The following is a 21,430-nucleotide window of genomic DNA, read 5'->3' on the forward strand; positions in this document are numbered from 1 at the left end:
TGCTTCTTTCTGGATTTTACCTCCTGCTTGTGACATGCTGCTGCACTGTGCACTGTCTGATGCCTCTCCTGGGCCTTTCCCCTCATTTCATTGCTTCTTTCTGGATTTTACCTCCTGCTTGTGACATGCTGCTGCACTGTGCACTGTCTGATGCCTCTCCTGGGCCTTTCCCCTCATTTCATTGCTTCTATCTGGATTTTACCTCCTGCTTGTGACATGCTGCTGCACTGTGCACTGTCTGATGCCTCTCCTGGGCCTTTCCCCTCATTTCATTGCTTCTTTCTGGATTTTACCTGCTGCTTGTGACATGCTGCTGCACTGTCTGATGCCTCTACTGGGCCTTTCCCCTCATTTCATTGCTTTTATCTGGATTTTACCTCCTGCTTGTGACATGCTGCTGCACTGTGCACTGTCTGCTGCCTCTCCTGGGCCTTTCCCCTCATTTCATTGCTTCTTTCTGGATTTTGGATTTTACCTCCTGCCTGTGACATGCTGCTGCACTGTGCACTGTCTGATGCCTCTACTGGGCCTTTCTCCTCATTTCATTGCTTCTATCTGGATTTTACCTCCTGCTTGTGACATGCTGCTGCACTGTGCACTGTCTGCTGCCTCTCCTGGGCTTTTCCCCTCATTACATTGCTTCTTTCTGGATTTTACCTCCTGCCTGTGACATGCTGCTGCACTGTGCACTGTCTGATGCCTCTCCTGGGCCTTTCCCCTCATTTCATTGCTTCTATCTGGATTTTACCTCCTGCTTGTGACATGCTGCTGCACTGTGCACTGTCTGCTGCCTCTCCTGGGCCTTTCCCCTCATTTCACTGCTTCTTTCTGGATTTTACCTCCTGCTTGTGACATGCTGCTGCACTGTGCACTGTCTGCTGCCTCTCCTGGGCCTTTCCCCTCATTTCATTGCTTCTTTCTGGATTTTACCTCCTGCTTGTGACATGCTGCTGCACTGTGCACTGTCTGCTGCCTCTCCTGGGCCTTTCCCCTCATTTCATTGCTTCTTTCTGGATTTTACCTCCTGCCTGTGACATGCTGCTGCACTGTGCACTGTCTGCTGCCTCTCCTGGGCCTTTCCCCTCATTTCATTGCTTCTTTCTGGATTTTACCTCCTGCCTGTGACATGCTGCTGCACTGTGCACTGTCTGCTGCCTCTCCTGGGCCTTCCCCCTCATTTCATTGCTTCTTTCTGGATGTTACCTCCTGCCTGTGACATGCTGCTGCACTGTGCACTGTCTGCTGCCTCTCCTGGGCCTTTCCCCTCATTTCATTGCTTCTTTCTGGATTTTACCTCCTGCCTGTGACATGCGGCTGCACTGTGCACTGTCTGCTGCCTCTCCTGGGCCTTTCCCCTCATTTCATTGCTTCTTTCTGGATTTTACCTCCTGCCTGTGACATGCGGCTGCACTGTCTGCTGCTTCTCCTGGGCCTTTCCCCTCATTTCATTGCTTCTTTCTGGATTTTACCTCCTGCCTGTGACATGCGGCTGCACTGTGCACTGTCTGCTGCCTCTCCTGGGCCTTTCCCCTCATTTCATTGCTTCTTTCTGGATTTTTCCTCCTGCCTGTGACATGCGGCTGCACTGTCTGCTGCTTCTCCTGGGCCTTTCCCCTCATTTCATTGCTTCTTTCTGGATTTTACCTCCTGCTTGTGACATGCTGCTGCACTGTGCACCATCTGCTGCCTCTCCTGGGCTTGTTCTTTTATTAGCTCCTTCTCTAATAATATATCCCCCCCATGTTCATTTCTGCCCCTCCCTGCAGGATCTGGATTTATCCACTGCCCACGACATGCTACATGCCGCTGCCCGCCGTGCACAGCCTGCTGCCTCTCCTGGGCCTTCTTCTCCATTTGTGTCTCCATCCTGCTCACTTTTCGGAATCATCTATGTAACTGCACCATCTCCCTATGTGATCGATGGTGAAGACATGATGGTGAAGACATGATGGTAAACCCTTTCCACAACTGAGGTGGCAGACGGGGGGGCCGCCTAGAAGAGGCCAAATATCGCTAACTGCACTGATTGTCAGCGCTAAAATCTGTCCATCCCTGCGGGGCGGATTGGGACAGAAGATGGCCCATGTGCAAGGACATCATGTGGACCTTTTGGGGTAGTGGCCCCTTCACCTCTTGGGCCCCCGTGCGGCTGCACAGGTTACACCAATGCTATGTCCGCCCTGTGTCTATGTTTGGTAGAAAAGTAAGAACTGCTCAGATTTCTCCTCCTTATTTCTCGTCTCCCAGAATGAAGCGTCAGTTTCCTGAAGATGCGGCTCCTCCATGAAGATGATCATGGCTCCGGGCCGGCAGTATGTAACTGCCGCGACGCGCGCTGCGCGGAGCGATCACAGCCGGCTGACCTCTCCTCCTCAGATCTCCGGCGTCTAACGCCGCTATCAACACTTCACGCAACATCAAAATGAATTTTTCTGCGACGTCCCAGAGGGCGAACGTTTCAAGTCGCGCAAATAAAGTCAGAAAGAGAAGAAATATTATGTGGCTTATGGTTCCAAAGGCAAAATTTCAAAGCCTGACATTTAGAGAAACGAAAGAGCTGACGATAAATGGATATTATGTATCACGTATAAATAACGGCGACGCTCCAGATCTGATACGTGCGTCTGCCGTACAGTGCGCTGCCTCTCTGCTCTGCACAGGCTTGTTTCCGTCCCTCCCACCCAGTGAGGATGAAAACAAGCAGGTGCAGGAGGAGCGATTGTTAGTTATGTGCCATAGTGAGACAATGCCGCCCGGCACGTTCCACCAGACGGAGACAACCAGCTCCCACCATCTGCGGCCGCGCGCCACTTCATCGCCGTCTGACAAGTGGCATCGCGCCAGCAACACAAGGAGCCTTTAATGAGGGTCTGATTAGCCCTTGAGTCCTCGATGGAGAATAAAATTAGGGAGGATTTCAACGAGTCTCCTAAAATAACAGAGAATGCGGGGGAGGGGGTAACGGAAACCATCAGGGTCACAGCATCATACCCCCTTACCCATGGCAGGAGGGCAGCACGCGCCCCTTATAGGAGAAAGTGGCCATGTACAGGCTCATTAGTTGTACCAGTACAGTTAACCCCTTCATGATTTGCAGTTTTTCCATTTTTTATTCCCCTTCTTCCAAGAGTCATAACTTTTTTTTTTCCCATCAATATCAAAGGCAGGGACAGGACATATGACATCAATGTATGTCATGTGTCATGAAGGCATTAAAGGGGCCGTCTTCTACTTAGATATTGCTGAATAAATCATCAATATAAGAATGGTGGGGATCGGACATCCCACACCTCCACTGATCGCATGTTGAGCTCCGTACGCCGAGTAGTGGCTGATCTCGGTACTGCAGCTCAGATCACCTTCACTTCAATAGGAGCCGAGCTGCAGTACCGATATCGACCACTATAGGGTGTACGGAGCTGTGCGATTCAGGATCATACACTGTATATATCCAGGTGCCTGTGCAAATACCGTATCAGCCGAGGTGCCAGTTGTTGGACTCCCACCGATCTGATGTTGATGACCTAGTCTAAGGAAATTATTATTATTTATTATTATAGCGCCATTTATTCCATGGCGCTTTACATGTTTAATGCCATTAATATCCAGGTAGTGGACAACCCCATTAAGTGAAGTGTCAGAAACCGCATACCCACCCTGAACACTTCAGGAGAAACATTAAAGGATAGAGTAAAATGCAGCATTTCCTCCTGGCACCACTAGGGGGAGCTCACTGGTTTATTTATTTCTAAGGTAAATTGTCACCATACAAATCTGTATACATTGAGCTCCCCCTGCTGGCGGCCGCAGGACGTAACGTTTTACTTGTGATGATAATTGGGGAGATTTGGAGATCTGATCCTTTCAAGTTATTCTGGGAATATTCAGAATAAATGACATGAACATTTCCTGCCCTGGAGCACCTCGATGGCCCCTTCTCCATCCAACACTGCACGGGATGATAGAGTTACATAGAGATGTTCTTAAAATAGCGCCACTCCTGTCCACAGGTTCTGTCTGATACTGCCGCTCTTTCCCATTCACTCCAGATGGAACCTATGAACAGGGGTGGCAATGTTTATGGAACCAATTTTGTACAAACTTTTTATCTTAAAAATCACTAAACTAAATAAATAAATTAGAAGGCTCCAGGGATATAGTATATTAACCTCTTCCGCTCCCCCCAGACCACCACAAACTGCCCACGACAGCAATTTTTGAAAAAAACTTTTTTGTCTCCCTTTTTACTGTATTTAATAGTCCGATTAGGGAACTTGAAGCTGCGATCGTCCGATTGCTTGTGCTATACATAGCGGCGGCGCTGCAGCCAATGAGCGGCTGCAGCGTTTCAAGGGATTGTCCACTACCGTGCAGTCTCTTGTGCATCCCCCCCGAGGTGCTTAATAAAATAAGAAAAAAGCATATTTACCCCCCGCACCGGCTCCCACACCACTGCTGCCACCTGGTGAGCGCTGCAGCCCATCGGCAACCACTGATGGGCTGCAGCGCTCATGTGACATAAACAATGAGATCACCGGGAGATACAGAGCTCAGTGCGCAGCCGCTGCAGGCAGTCAGTACCGTATATATTGCTTTATTATATTTAGCACAACGGGGGGCGCTCAAAAAAAGTTGTGCAGAGATCGACAAACCCATCCATAAGGCAGATGTCCTAAATACCAAACACTGCAGGCAATCAGTGACCACTGATCGACTGCAGCGGTCATGTAATATCACAATGTCATGTGACGAAATAGCTTGGCGGCGATCCAGGAGGTAAATATGAGAAGAACTTGAAGAAATTATGGAGAAACCCCTTTTGTCACAATTTTAAAAATCCATTGTAATCGAATAAAATGACATAATAAAACATGAAAGTGTCCAAGATGTGGAGAGGAGAGCGCTGCCACAGTCACCGGCATAAAGTCACACGGCCGGAGCTTCTGTCCGAGGAGTGACAAGTGTCAGCGCTACTGACTGATGTGTGAAGTTAATTGTTGGCCGCCGACAGCAGCAGATTGATTCCCCGGATGAGTGTTCCGCTGTCTAACCTTTTATCAGGAGGAGATTAAAGATCGCGCCGCTCTGGACATCAATTTCACATCAAATCTGAGCACCATGCCGGGAATAATGATCCGCAGGACCTGTCACATGTGGCCGGGGCGTTAATCACCCTCAGATCAGACATGTCCAGGCTTTCATTTGGCTCGCATTGAAAATTAAACATTTAATAAGCAAAAAGCGACACTAAAACAATGGAAACAATTCAGAAAAATGTCAAATGTTTCTATGTATTGAAATGACGAAGACAAATCCTAAAATAAAGATGATAAAGGTGACTATGCTGCAGGAAGTACAAGGCTCTAGTAGTGGAAAGGTAGGTCATTAAGGCTACAAGGATTTCCTGCAGGGACACAGAAGGAGGGGTCTGACACATGGTAGAGATGAGGAAGGAGGGGTCTGAGAAAAAGAAGGGATGAAGAAGAAAGAGAAGGGATAAAGAAGGAGGGACCTGACACATGGAAGAGATGAGGAAGGAGGGGTCTGAGAAAAAGAAGGGATAAAGAAGAAAGAGAAGGGACACAGAAGGAGGGGTCTGACACATGGTAGAGATGAGGAAGGAGGGGTCTGAGAAAAAGAAGGGATGAAGAAGAAAAAGAAGGGATGAAGAAGAAAAAGAAGGGATAAAGAAGGAGGGGCCTGACACATGGTAGAGATGAGGAAGGAGGGGTCTGAGAAAAAGAAGGGATAAAGAAGGAGGAGTCTGACACATGGTAGAGATGAGGAAGGAAGGGTCTGAGAAAAAGAAGGGATAAAGAAGAGAAGGGATAAAGAAGGAGGGACCTGACACATGGAAGAGATGAGGAAGGAGGGGTCTGAGAAAAAGAAGGGATGAAGAAGAAAGAGAAGGGATAAAGAAGGAGGGACCTGACACATGGTAGAGATGAGGAAGGAGGGGTCTGAGACACAGAAGAGAAAAAGAAGGAGGAGTCTGAGAAAAAGAAGGAATTAAGAAGAAAAAGAAGGGATAAAGAAGGATGGGTCTGACACATGGTAGAGATGAGGAAGGAGGGGTCTGAGACACAGAAGAGAAAAAAAAGGAGGGGTCTGAGAAAAAGAAGGGATGAAGAAGAAAAAGAAGGGATAAAGAAGGAGGGGTCTGACACATGGTAGAGATGAGGAAGGAGGGGTCTGAGAAAAAGAAGGGATGAAGACGAAAAAGAAGGGATAAAGAAGAAAAAGAAGGGATAAAGAAGGAGGGGCCTGGCACATGGTAGAGATGAGGAAGGAGGGGTCTGAGAAAAAGAAGGGATGAAGAAGAAAAAGAAGGGATGAAGAAGAAAAAGAAGGGATGAAGAAGAAAAAGAAGGGATAAAGAAGAAAAAGAAGGGATAAAGAAGGAGGGGCCTGACACATGGTAGAGATGAGGAAGGAGGGGTCTGAGAAAAAGAAGGGATGAAGAAGAAAAAGAAGGGATAAAGAAGGAGGGGTCTGACACATGGTAGAGATGAGGAAGGAAGGGTCTGAGAAAAAGAAGGGATGAAGAAGAAAGAGAAGGGATAAAGAAGGAGGGACCTGACACATGGAAGAGATGAGGAAGGAGGGGTCTGAGAAAAAGAAGGGATGAAGAAGAAAGAGAAGGGATAAAGAAGGAGGGACCTGACACATGGTAGAGATGAGGAAGGAGGGGTCTGAGACACAGAAGAGAAAAAGAAGGAGGAGTCTGAGAAAAAGAAGGAATTAAGAAGAAAAAGAAGGGATAAAGAAGGATGGGTCTGACACATGGTAGAGATGAGGAAGGAGGGGTCTGAGACACAGAAGAGAAAAAAAAGGAGGGGTCTGAGAAAAAGAAGGGATGAAGAAGAAAAAGAAGGGATAAAGAAGGAGGGGTCTGACACATGGTAGAGATGAGGAAGGAGGGGTCTGAGAAAAAGAAGGGATGAAGACGAAAAAGAAGGGATAAAGAAGAAAAAGAAGGGATAAAGAAGGAGGGGCCTGGCACATGGTAGAGATGAGGAAGGAGGGGTCTGAGAAAAAGAAGGGATGAAGAAGAAAAAGAAGGGATGAAGAAGAAAAAGAAGGGATGAAGAAGAAAAAGAAGGGATAAAGAAGAAAAAGAAGGGATAAAGAAGGAGGGGCCTGACACATGGTAGAGATGAGGAAGGAGGGGTCTGAGAAAAAGAAGGGATGAAGAAGAAAAAGAAGGGATAAAGAAGGAGGGGTCTGACACATGGTAGAGATGAGGAAGGAAGGGTCTGAGAAAAAGAAGGGATGAAGAAGAAAGAGAAGGGATAAAGAAGGAGGGACCTGACACATGGAAGAGATGAGGAAGGAGGGGTCTGAGAAAAAGAAGGGATGAAGAAGAAAGAGAAGGGATAAAGAAGGAGGGACCTGACACATGGTAGAGATGAGGAAGGAGGGGTCTGAGACACAGAAGAGAAAAAGAAGGAGGAGTCTGAGAAAAAGAAGGAATTAAGAAGAAAAAGAAGGGATAAAGAAGGATGGGTCTGACACATGGTAGAGATGAGGAAGGAGGGGTCTGAGACACAGAAGAGAAAAAAAAGGAGGGGTCTGAGAAAAAGAAGGGATGAAGAAGAAAAAGAAGGGATAAAGAAGGAGGGGTCTGACACATGGTAGAGATGAGGAAGGAGGGGTCTGAGAAAAAGAAGGGATGAAGACGAAAAAGAAGGGATAAAGAAGAAAAAGAAGGGATAAAGAAGGAGGGGCCTGGCACATGGTAGAGATGAGGAAGGAGGGGTCTGAGACACAGAAGAGAAAAAAAAGGAGGGGTCTGAGAAAAAGAAGGGATGAAGAAGAAAAAGAAGGGATAAAGAAGGAGGGGTCTGACACATGGTAGAGATGAGGAAGGAGGGGTCTGACACATGGTAGAGATGAGGAAGGAGGGGTCTAAGAAGGGATGAAGAAGAAAAAGAAGGGATAAAGAAGGAGGGGTTCTGACACATGGAAGAGATGAGGAAGGAGGGGTCTGAGAAAAAGAAGGGATGAAGAAGAAAAAGAAGGGATAAAGAAGGAGGGGTTCTGACACATAGTATAGATGAGGAAGGAGGAGTCTGAGAAAAAGAAGGGATGAAGAAGAAAAAGAAGGGATAAAGAAGGAGGGGTCTGACACATGGAAGAGATGAGGAAGGAGGAGTTTGAGACACAGAAGAGAAAAAGAAGGAGGAGTCTGAGAAAAAGAAGGGATAAAGAAGAAAAAGAAGGGATAAAGAAGGAGGGGTCTGACACATGGTAGAGATGAGGAAGGAGGGGTCTGAGACACAAGAGAAAAAGGAGGAGTCTGAGAAAGAGAAGGGATAAAGAAGGAAAAGAAGGGATAAAGAAGGAGGGGTCTGACACATGGTAGAGATGAGGAAGGAGGGGTCTAAGACACAAGAGAAAAAGAAGGAGGAGTCTGAGAAAAAGAAGGGATAAAGAAGAAAAAGAAGGGATAAAGAAGGAGGGGTCAGACACATGGTAGAGATGAGGAAGGAGGGGTCTAAGACACAAGAGAAAAAGAAGGAGGAGTCTGAGAAAAAGAAGGGATAAAGAAGAAAAAGAAGGGATAAAGAAGGAGGGGTTCTGACACATGGTAGAGATGAGGAAGGAGGGGTCTGACACATGGTAGAGATGAGGAAGGAGGGGTCTAAGAAGGGATGAAGAAGAAAAAGAAGGGATAAAGAAGGAGGGGTTCTGACACATGGAAGAGATGAGGAAGGAGGGGTCTGAGAAAAAGAAGGGATGAAGAAGAAAAAGAAGGGATAAAGAAGGAGGGGTTCTGACACATGGAAGAGATGAGGAAGGAGGAGTCTGAGAAAAAGAAGGGATGAAGAAGAAAAAGAAGGGATAAAGAAGGAGGGGTCTGACACATGGAAGAGATGAGGAAGGAGGAGTCTGAGACACAGAAGAGAAAAAGAAGGAGGAGTCTGAGAAAAAGAAGGGATAAAGAAGAAAAAGAAGGGATAAAGAAGGAGGGGTCTGACACATGGTAGAGATGAGGAAGGAGGGGTCTGAGACACAAGAGAAAAAGGAGGAGTCTGAGAAAGAGAAGGGATAAAGAAGGAAAAGAAGGGATAAAGAAGGAGGGGTCTGACACATGGAAGAGATGAGGAAGGAGGAGTCTGAGACACAAGAGAAAAAGAAGGAGTCTGAGAAAAAGAAGGGATGAAGAAAAAGAAGGGATAAAGAAGGAGGGGTCTGACACATGGTAGAGATGAGGAAGGAGGGGTCTAAGACACAAGAGAAAAAGAAGGAGGAGTCTGAGAAAAAGAAGGGATAAAGAAGAAAAAGAAGGGATAAAGAAGGAGGGGTCAGACACATGGTAGAGATGAGGAAGGAGGGGTCTAAGACACAAGAGAAAAAGAAGGAGGAGTCTGAGAAAAAGAAGGGATAAAGAAGAAAAAGAAGGGATAAAGAAGGAGGGGTTCTGACACATGGTAGAGATGAGGAAGGAGGGGTCTGAGAAAAAGTAGGGATGAAGAAGAAAAAGAAGGGATAAAGAAGGAGGGGTTCTGACACATGGAAGAGATGAGGAAGGAGGGGTCTGAGACACAGAAGTGAAAAAGAATGAGGAGTCTGAGAAAAAGAAGGGATAAAGAAGGAGAGGTCTGACAAAGAGAAGGGGTCTGACACATGGTAGAGATGAGGAAGGAGGGGTCTGAGAAAAAGAAGGCATCAAGAAGAGAAAGAAGGGATAAAGAAGGAGGGGTCTGACACATGGTAGAGATGAGGAAGGAGGGGTCTGAGAAAAAGAAGGCATGAAGAAGAGAAAGAAGGGATAAAGAAGGAGGGGTCTGACACATGGTAGAGATGAGGAAGGAGGGGTCTGAGAAAAAGTAGGGATGAAGAAGAAAAAGAAGGGATAAAGAAGGAGGGGTTCTGACACATGGAAGAGATGAGGAAGGAGGGGTCTGGGACACAGAAGAGAAAAAGAAAGAGGAGTCTGAGAAAAAGAAGGGATGAAGAAGAAAAAGGGATAAAGAAGGAGGGGTCTGACAAAGAAGGGGTATGACACATGGTAGAGATGAGGAAGGAGGGGTCTGAGAAAAAGAAGGCATGAAGAAGAGAAAGAAGGGATAAAGAAGGAGGGGTCTGACACATGGTAGAGATGAGGAAGGAGGGGTCTGAGAAAAAGAAGGGATGAAGAAGAAAAAGAAGGGATAAAGAAGGAGGGGTCTGACACATGGTAGAGATGAGGAAGGAGGGGGTCTGAGAAAAAGTAGGGATGAAGAAGAAAAAGAAGGGATAAAGAAGGAGGGGTTCTGACACATGGAAGAGATGAGGAAGGAGGGGTCTGAGACACAGAAGAGAAAAAGAATGAGGAGTCTGAGAAAAAGAAGGGATAAAGAAGGAGAGGTCTGACAAAGAGAAGGGGTCTGACACATGGTAGAGATGAGGAAGGAGGGGTCTGAGAAAAAGAAGGCATCAAGAAGAGAAAGAAGGGATAAAGAAGGAGGGGTCTGACACATGGTAGAGATGAGGAAGGAGGGGTCTGAGAAAAAGAAGGCATGAAGAAGAGAAAGAAGGGATAAAGAAGGAAGGGTCTGACACATGGTAGAGATGAGGAAGGAGGGGTCTGAGAAAAAGTAGGGATGAAGAAGAAAAAGAAGGGATAAAGAAGGAGGGGTTCTGACACATGGAAGAGATGAGGAAGGAGGGGTCTGGGACACAGAAGAGAAAAAGAAAGAGGAGTCTGAGAAAAAGAAGGGATGAAGAAGAAAAAGGGATAAAGAAGGAGGGGTCTGACAAAGAAGGGGTATGACACATGGTAGAGATGAGGAAGGAGGGGTCTGAGAAAAAGAAGGCATGAAGAAGAGAAAGAAGGGATAAAGAAGGAGGGGTCTGACACATGGTAGAGATGAGGAAGGAGGGGTCTGAGAAAAAGAAGGGATGAAGAAGAAAAAGAAGGGATAAAGAAGGAGGGGTCTGACACATGGTAGAGATGAGGAAGGAGGGGGTCTGAGAAAAAGTAGGGATGAAGAAGAAAAAGAAGGGATAAAGAAGGAGGGGTTCTGACACATGGAAGAGATGAGGAAGGAGGGGTCTGAGACACAGAAGAGAAAAAGAAGGAGGAGTCTGAGAAAAAGAAGGGATAAAGAAGAAAAAGAAGGGATAAAGAAGGAGGGGTTCTGACACATGGAAGAGATGAGGAAGGAGGGGTCTGAGACACAGAAGAGAAAAAGAAGGAGGAGTCTGAGAAAAAGAAGGGATAAAGAAGAAAAAGAAGGGATGAAGAAAGAGGGTTCTGACACACAGAAGAAAAAAAAGAAGGAGGAGTCTGAGAAAAAGAAGAGATGAGGAAGGAAGGGTCTTCAGATTTCCAGTCTAGGTATTAGTTTTGTACTGATTAGTCATCCATTGAAGTGTCGCTCCCCAGGAAGAACTCACCTGACAGAAGAGCTGGTGACTGTCCTCAGATACCAGGAGGAGGCAGCAACTCGGGGACTGTGTCTGCTCTTCCAGCTGAAAGAGATAAGAAAGAATTGAAAAGTCAAAGAAAAGAAGTCAGAACTTTTTCAGATAAAAACCATGTATTTCAATGATGGACATTCAGTTGGCCATCTGCAGGTGATCACTGGTGAATACAACAGTGCGGAAAGAAGCTGGGACACAAACAATGTAAAGGAAAATAAAAACCCCGAGCAGCAGGGAATCAGGAAGAAAACAAAGAGCTAAAGAGAAAGGAAAAAGGCCAAGAAACGAATCCATCAAAGAGGAGCGAGACGGGAACAAAAGAGGCTCAACGGGACCAAAGGCCACTGTCCACACTCTATAGAGAAGGGTGTAAAAATAGCAAAATGCCATTGGGAAGTTTCTGGTTCTAAATAAAAATTCTAAATGATAGAAATTCTACCTCGGTCACATAACGGAGACGTGAAGAAACCCTACTAGAGCCAGTGGGGTCCATTATGTAACGCACCCGGCACTGCTATCACTTTAAGATATTTGATCCAATTATCAAGAAACAGAAAACACAGACTCAATTAATCTGCTGCAGCTGTTGCCTGAATGGGTATATACATTGTACCCCGGTCCTAGCGACTACGGGGTCTTGCACGGACCTACTTTCATTATTTGGCCAGTCAGTCTGTCTGATTTTATACTCGTCATATCTGTCTGCAAATTGCTGCTTCTGAATCCTGCACAGCTATGAATTAGTGAAGGGTCTGGGGATAGAGCTGTATTCTTTGCTTTTTAGCTCCTAGGGGGTGGGGCTAAAACACCAAGTTATCAAAAGACCCTCCCCTGCATTCAGAAAGTTACATACAGAATGAAGATGTATTGCTCCACTGCTGATACAGCTCCTCTGTGACCCCTGAGATACATTCCTTCCACCGCTGGATCTATTAGGCTACAGTCCCTTATTTCAGCTCGGCCGTGTGGCATTGTGACTTCCCTGGATACTTCTTGGCTTCTATCATTATTAGTCATGGGACGTACAGTGTAAATAATTCTATTCATCCCATAACAATGTCATTCTCATTTTTTGCCCGTATGCCAGATTTTTATTTTACATGCAAAAACAAATTGCTTAAAACATCCAATAAGCTCCAAAATACCGATATTGGATTGGAGCAATAATCTGGTACCACCACAAAAAATAAATAACACCAGACAAGGCCGACAAAATGATATCAGCAGGATCATACGACAGTGTAATTTGTACGGGGCATCCTGACATCTTCCCTACATAATGTACATTCATCGGCAGAACCTTCTGATCTCTGCACGAGGCTCAGACATCAGAGAGAAGAAATTCAGTATCATAGCAGTTATATTCTGTACATAGGAGCAGTATTATAGTAGTTATATTCTGTACATAGGAGCAGTATTATAGCAGTTATATTCTGTACATAGGAGCAGTATTATAGCAGTTATATTCTGTACATAGGAGCAGTATTATAGTAGTTATATTCTGTACATAGGAGCAGTATTATAGTAGTTATATTCTGTACATAGGAGCAGTATTATAGTAGTTATATTCTTGTACATAGGGAGCAGTATTATAGTAGTTATATTCTTGTACATAGGAGCAGTATTATAGTAGTTATATTCTTGTACATAGGGGCAGTACTATAGTAGTTATATTCTTGTACATAGGGGCAGTATTATAGTAGTTATATTCTTGTACATAGGGAGCAGTATTATAGTAGTTATATTCTTGTACATAGGGGCAGTATTATAGTAGTTATATTCTTGTACATAGGAGAATATTATAGTAGTTATATTCTTGTACATAGGAGCAGTATTATAGTAGTTATATTCTTGTACATAGGGGGCAGTATTATAGTAGTTATATTCTTGTACATAGGGGGCAGTATTATAGTAGTTATATTCTTGTACATAGGAGCAGTATTATAGTAGTTATATTCTTGTACATGGGGGCAGTATTATAGTAGTTATATTCTTGTACATAGGGGCAGTATTATAGTAGTTATATTCTTGTACATAGGAGCAGTATTATAGTAGTTATATTCTGTACATAGGAGCAGTATTATAGTAGTTATATTCTTGTACATAGGGGCAGTATTATAGTAGTTATATTCTTGTACATAGGAGCAGTATTATAGTAGTTATATTCCTGTACATAGGGGCAGTATTATAGTAGTTATATTCTTGTACATAGGAGCAGTATTATAGTAGTTATATTCTTGTACATAGGAGCAGTATTATAGTAGTTATATTCTTGTACATAGGGAGCAGTATTATAGTAGTTATATTCTTGTACATAGGGGCAGTATTATAGCAGTTATATTCTGTACATAGGAGCAGTATTATAGTAGTTATATTCTTGTATATAGGGGCAGTATTATAGTAGTTATATTCTTGTACATAGGGGCAGTATTATAGCAGTTATATTCTGTACATAGGAGCAGTATTATAGTAGTTATATTCTTGTACATAGGGGCAGTATTATAGTAGTTATATTCTTGTACATAGGAGCAGTATTATAGTAGTTATATTCCTGTACATAGGGGCAGTATTATAGTAGTTATATTCTTGTACATAGGAGCAGTATTATAGTAGTTATATTCTTGTACATAGGAGCAGTATTATAGTAGTTATATTCTTGTACATAGGGAGCAGTATTATAATAGTTATATTCTTGTACATAGGGGCAGTATTATAGCAGTTATATTCTGTACATAGGAGCAGTATTATAGCAGTTATATTCTTGTATATAGGGGCAGTATTATAGTAGTTATATTCTTGTACATAGGGGCAGTATTATAGTAGTTATATTCTTGTACATAGGAGCAGTATTATAGTAGTTATATTCTTGTACATAGGGGCAGTATTATAGTAGTTATATTCTTGTACATAGGGGCAGTATTATAGTAGTTATATTCTGTACATAGGAGCAGTATTATAGTAGTTATATTCTTGTACATAGGAGCAGTATTATAGCAGTTATATTCTTGTACATAGGGGCAGTATTATAGTAGTTATATTCTTGTACATAGGAGGAGTATTATAGTAGTTATATTCTCGTACATAGGAGCAGTATTATAGTAGTTATATTCTGTACATAGGGGCAGTATTATAGCAGTTATATTCTTGTACATAGGAGCAGTATTATAGTAGTTATATTCTTGTACATAGGAGGAGTATTATAGTAGTTATATTCTTGTACATAGGGGCAGTATTATAGTAGTTATATTCTTGTACATAGGGGCAGTATTATAGTAGTTATATTCTTGTACATAGGAGTAGTATTATAGTAGTTATATTCTTGTACATAGAGGTAGTATTATAGTAGTTATATTCCTGTACATAGGGGCAGTATTATAGTAGTTATATTCTTGTACATAGGGGGCAGTATTATAGTAGTTATATTCTTGTACATAGGAGCAGTATTATAGTAGTTATATTCTTGTACATAGGTGCAGTATTATAGTAGTTATATTCCTGTACATAGGAGCAGTATTATAGTAGTTATATTCTTGTACATAGGAGCAGTATTATAGTAGTTATACTCTTGTACATAGCGGCAGTATTATAGTAGTTATATTCTTGTACATAGGGGCAGTATTATAGTAGTTATATTCTTGTACATAGGGGCAGTATTATAGTAGTTATATTATTGTACATAGGGGCAGTATTACAGTAGTTATATTCTTGTACATAGGAGCAGTATTATAGTAGTTATATTCTTGTACATAGGGGCAGTATTATAGTAGTTATATTCTTGTACATGGGGGCAGTATTATAGTAGTTATATTCTTGTACATAGGAGGCAGTATTATAGTAGTTATATTCTTGTACATAGGGGCAGTATTATAGTAGTTATATTCTTGTACATGGGGGCAGTATTATAGTAGTTATATTCTTGTACATAGGAGGCAGTATTATAGTAGTTATATTCTTGTACATAGGGGCAGTATTATAGTAGTTATATTCTTGTACATAGGGACAGTATTAGTAGTTATATTCTTGTACATAGGGGCAGTATTATAGTAGTTATATTCCTGTACATAGGGGGCAGTATTATAGTAGTTACAATTTCACCGATGGTACACACATAGTATAAGATATATGTTCCATCTCCTGTTAGAGAACCAGTATAATGCTATAAGTTGTACAGCGGTTTCTGTGACACGTTTTGACCTTGTGTTTCCGTCTTGTTTTCTGCACTTGAGTTGATGGTGGCTGCCTTCGCTCTTTAAGGTAATGACACTGCAGGAACTTAAAGAGAAATCATGAGTCCGATTCTCCATTGTTCGATTCAAAGCCGTAAGCTGCAGAACAATGGCGTCTCGGTGTGTTGGCGGCGTAAGGAAACGATTCATGGCTTAATGGCGGGGAGGGAGAAAATAACACTTGAGATGTCTGTTTGCACGGCTCTGGAGATCAGCAGAACATCCTGGGGTCGGTCCATTAAAATGAGAAACGTTAGACTGTAACAATAGCAATTTCAGGTGAATAGCAGCAAATTGCACTAACAGATGCATCAGCCGCCGCGGGAACATTCAGCTTTTTAATCCCAAGATATTAATTTTACATTATGTAAAGAAGAATAGAATGAATAGACGTTCGGAGAGGGGCGCAATAGTCGGCTTCTCAGTGATTTATGTGATTGGCAGTTTTCCGGCGCTGGGTCCTCGCACTCGCTCAGAACATTCTATGATTGGAACTCCCATGGAGCAAGACTGGATTTAGACAGGTACCGAGATCTCATGGAGCACAATGGATCGTGTTCTTATTTTTTTTTTAATAAAAATATAATTAATCAGAAATGTTAATTGGCAATAAATTTAAGAAACCCCACCATTCTCCTAACAAAGGCTCATTTTTAGGGCAGGACTAAGGAGCAGCAGGAAGGATCGGATTAATGTTTGGGGAAAGACGTCACTAATTCAAAATGCGAAGTTGCTTAAAAAATTGGAATTAAAAATTAAATCGCGTAATTTTAACACCATATTGTCCAAGTCTCAGGGGCTGAAAAACAATCCTGAGCTAAGATTGCTCATGGCTGAGGCTTTGCTACAATTGTATCTTCTCTAGATAATGTGTGAGCCCAACAGCTGATACATCACACTCGCACTGATACAATGTAACAAACGGTCAAGAAAGGAGAAAACAATTCTGCTGCTGTTGAGAATATCACACAAAGCACAGTCTGATCTGGACACAAATGTAACAAACCCTCAGCTGGGAAAAGTATTAGGTCTCAACAAGTTTTCAATCTCTGGGAGAAATAAAAAGTTCTACCGAATGAAGGCCACAAGATTTCATGGAAGTATTGAGGAATAGAAGCACAAAATATATTGGAAAGTTGTAGAACTCACAAAAAAGGAAAAACTTTAAAGGGGTTTTCTCGGCACGAGTTCTCACTAACAAATGGATACAACAGTTTTACTTTTTTCCACATGTCCTAATAATAATTGTGATGTGGGGAGCAGAGGAAGAGGTAGCACCCACATCCTGGGCTCAAAGGGGTCCATATTGGTCCAGTGTAGAGGGGGTCACTGCGTTTTAGGGCCCATATGCTTTACATGACAACTCTGACAAGGAACCTAAGAGAACAGATTATTGTCAGTCTTCAGGTCAAAGCTCAGACCGAGGATACAATAACCCGGCTGTTATCACTGGAGCAAATATCTGATCATTCGCTCCACTACAGACCAGGAGAACCCCAGAGGGGAATATTTACACCGATGAGTGGAGGATAATCCAAGAGGAAAGTTACATAGCAATACAATAAGAAAACTTATGGGCACAGTATCCATGGAGATTTGGGATGTGTAACCATGCAACTAAAGAGGCAATACGGCAGTAACCATAGAAATGCACAAAATCGGAGCTCTAAATTATTTAGTTTTATTTCTTTTGTTTAAACATGTCATGAAAAGGATTCTAATTGATTTCTTATAGTTTTTAGAATATATCAGTCACATAGTTTTCTGTTACAGAATTAGAAATTCACTTTATGAACATAGAGCTAACAAGAGATTATACAGAGATACATGATAAGATCCTGTCTGCAGCCACCACTAGGGGGAGCTCCCTGTATACAGAGATACAGGATAAGATTCTGTCTGCAGTCACCACTAGGGGGAGCTCCCTGTATACAGAGATACATGATAAGATCCTGTCTGCAGTCACCACTAGGGGGAGCTCCCTGTATACAAAGATACATGATAAGATCCTGTCTGCAGCCACCACTAGGGGGGAGCTCCCTGTATACAGATATACATGATAAGATCCCGTCTGCAGCCACCACTAGGGGGAGCTCCCTGTATACAGATACATGATAAGATCCTGTCTGCAGCCACCACTAGGGGAAGCTCCCTGTATACAGAGATACATGATAAGATCCTGTCTGCAGTCACCACTAGGGGGAGCTCCCTGTATACAGAGATACATGATAAGGTCCTGTCTGCAGCCACCACTAGGGGGAGCTCCCTGTATACAGATATACATGATAAGATCCCGTCTGCAGCCACCACTAGGAGGAGCTCCCTGTATACAGAGATACATGATAAGATCCTGTCTGCAGCCACCACTAGGGGAAGCTCCCTGTATACAGAGATACATGATAAGATCCCGTCTGCAGCCACCACTAGGAGGAGCTCCCTGTATACAGAGATACATGATAAGATCCTGTCTGCAGTCACCACTAGGGGGAGCTCCCTGTATACAGAGATACATGATAAGATCCTGTCTGCAGCCACCACTAGGGGAGCTCCCTGTATACAGAGATAGATGATAAGATCCTGTCTGCAGCCACCACTAGGGGGAGCTCCCTGTATACAGAGATACATGATAAGATCCTGTCTGCAGACACCACTAGGGGAAGCTCCCTGTATACAGAGATACATGATAAGATCCTGTCTGCAGTCACCACTAGGGGGAGCTCCCTGTATACAGAGATACATGATAAGATCCTGTCTGCAGTCACCACTAGGGGGAGCTCCCTGTATACAGAGATACATGATAAGATCCTGTCTGCAGCCACCACTAGGGGGAGCTCCCTGTATACAGAGATACATGATAAGATCCTGTCTGCAGCCACCACTAGGGGGAGCTCCCTGTATAGAGAGATACATGATAAGATCCTGTCTGCAGCCACCACTAGGGGGAGCTCCCTGTATAGAGAGATACATGATAAGATCCTGTCTGCAGCCACCACTAGGGGAGCTCCCTGTATACAGAGATAGATGATAAGATCCTGTCAGCAGCCACCACTAGGGGGAGCTCCCTGTATACAGAGATACATGATAAGATCCTGTCTTCAGACACCACTAGGGGAGCTCCCTGTATACAGAGATAGATGATAAGATCCTGTCAGCAGCCACCACTAGGGGGAGCTCCCTGTATACAGAGATACATGATAAGATCCTGTCTGCAGACACCACTAGGGGAAGCTCCCTGTATACAGAGATACATGATAAGATCCTGTCTGCAGTCACCACTAGGGGGAGCTCCCTGTATACAGAGATACATGATAAGATCCTGTCTGCAGTCACCACTAGGGGGAGCTCCCTGTATAGAGAGATACATGATAAGATCCTGTCTGCAGCCACCACTAGGGGGAGCTCCCTGTATACAGAGATACATGATAAGATCCTGTCTGCAGCCACCACTAGGGGGAGCTCCCTGTATACAGAGATACATGATAAGATCCTGTCTGCAGCCACCACTAGGGGGAGCTCCCTGTATAGAGAGATACATGATAAGATCCTGTCTGCAGCCACCACTAGGGGGAGCTCCCTGTATAGAGAGATACATGATAAGATCCTGTGTGCAGCCACCACTAGGGGGAGCTCCCTGTATACAGAGATACATGATAAGATCCTGTCTGCAGCCACCACTAGGGGGAGCTCCCTGTATACAGAGATACATGATAAGATCCTGTCTGCAGTCACCACTAGGGGGAGCTCCCTGTATAGAGAGATACATGATAAGATCCTGTCTGCAGCCACCACTAGGGGAAGCTCCCTGTATACAGAGATACATGATAAGATCCCGTCTGCAGCCACCACTAGGAGGAGCTCCCTGTATACAGAGCTACATGATAAGATCCTGTCTGCAGTCACCACTAGGGGGAGCTCCCTGTATACAGAGATACATGATAAGATCCTGTCTGCAGTCACCACTAGGGGGAGCTCCCTGTATAGAGAGATACATGATAAGATCCTGTCTGCAGCCACCACTAGGGGGAGCTCCCTGTATACAGAGATACATGATAAGATCCTGTCTGCAGCCACCACTAGGGGGAGCTCCCTGTATACAGAGATACATGATAAGATCCTGTCTGCAGCCACCACTAGGGGGAGCTCCCTGTATAGAGAGATACATGATAAGATCCTGTCTGCAGCCACCACTAGGGGGAGCTCCCTGTATAGAGAGATACATGATAAGATCCTGTCTGCAGCCACCACTAGGGGGAGCTCCCTGTACACAGAGATACATGATAAGATCCTGTCTGCAGCCACCACTAGGGGGAGCTCCCTGTATACAGAGATACATGATAAGATCCTGTCTGCAGCCACCACTAGGGGGAGCTCCCTGTATAGAGAGATACATGATAAGATCCTGTCTGCAGCCACCACTAGGGGGAGCTCCCTGTATACAGAGGTACATGATAAGATCCTGTCTGCAGTCACCACTAGGGGGAGCTCCCTGTATACAGAGATACATGATAAGATCCTGTCTGCAGTCACCACTAGGGGGAGCTCCCTGTATACAGAGATACATGATAAGATCCTGTCTGCAGTCACCACTAGGGGGAGCTCCCTGTATACAGAGATACATGATAAGATCCTGTCTGCAGTCACCACTAGGGGGAGCTCCCTGTATGCAGAGATACATGATAAGATCCTGTCTGCAGCCACCACTAGGGGGAGCTCCCTGTATACAGAGATACATGATAAGATCCTGGCTGCAGTCACCACTAGGGGGAGCTCCCTGTATACAGAGATACATGATAAGATCCTGACCGCAGTCACCACTAGGGGGAGCTCCCTGTATACAGAGATACATGATAAGATCCTGTCTGCAGCCACCACTAGGGGGAGCTCCCTGTATACAGAGATACATGATAAGATCCTGGCTGCAGTCACCACTAGGGGGAGCTCCCTGTATACAGAGATACATGATAAGATCCTGTCTGCAGCCACCACTAGGGGGAGCTCCCTGTATACAGAGACACATGATAAGATCCTGTCTGCAGCCACCACTAGGGGGAGCTCCCTGTATACAGAGATACATGATAAGATCCTGTCTGCAGCCACCACTAGGGGGAGCTCCCTGTATACAGAGATACATGATAAGATCCTGTCTGCAGCCACCACTAGGGGGAGCTCCCTGTATACAGAGATACATGATAAGATCCTGTCTGCAGCCACCACTAGGGAAACACTACAGCAATACTGCCCCCTATGTGTAAAGACATCGTTAGTATAGTGCTGCCCCTATGGGTGATGTTGTGTATTGCGGGTTATTCCTTCCACTGTCAGTAGTGAAGCAGTTAAGGTTGGGTGCTCTGTGATGTTCTGCCACAAGCTGAGCGCAGATTATAAATATCCTGACACCATTATAGGGAGATTAATGCTGCGACGCTCTCGCTCTGCCTCTCTGCCGCGGCTCCGTACACTCCGGCTATTTTTACTATAGATAAAGCAGATTTTCAATTTCATTTAGTGGCGCTCCAATCCCTTGTAATTGTCATCGTCCTGATTCTGCCTTGAACCAGATCTGGATCTTTTTTTTTAGCTTCTATTGTCCTTTTTTACAATACGGTAAAATTAATCGCGTCTCGTGCCGCTTTGTCCTCTCTCTGATGCGCAGGCGACGTCGTCCTCTTTCTTTTTAAGATAATCTAAATTGTTTCTGCCGGAGAAGCGTCGAGCTGAACCCGGAGATTGTAGGAACCAGAAAGAGAGAAATTCCTTTCTTGTGAAAATAAATATAGTAAAGAAAATGTAGA

The 21,430-nt window shown here is 44.2% G+C and overlaps 1 protein-coding gene across 1 annotated transcript in view; it reads right to left on the reverse strand.

The window, feature by feature from the left end:
* The window catches only part of PDE2A (phosphodiesterase 2A), an 835,594-nt gene that overhangs the window by 135,024 nt on the left and 679,140 nt on the right, over positions 1 to 21,430 (reverse strand). Inside the window, exon 10 of the mRNA XM_077298849.1 lies at positions 11,386 to 11,460. Coding sequence (XP_077154964.1) covers positions 11,386 to 11,460 — 75 coding nt within the window. The remainder of the gene's footprint in view (positions 1 to 11,385; positions 11,461 to 21,430) is intronic.

The sequence above is a fragment of the Ranitomeya variabilis genome, chromosome 3 (genome assembly GCF_051348905.1).
Source record: "Ranitomeya variabilis isolate aRanVar5 chromosome 3, aRanVar5.hap1, whole genome shotgun sequence".
Lineage (NCBI taxonomy): Eukaryota > Metazoa > Chordata > Amphibia > Anura > Dendrobatidae > Ranitomeya > Ranitomeya variabilis.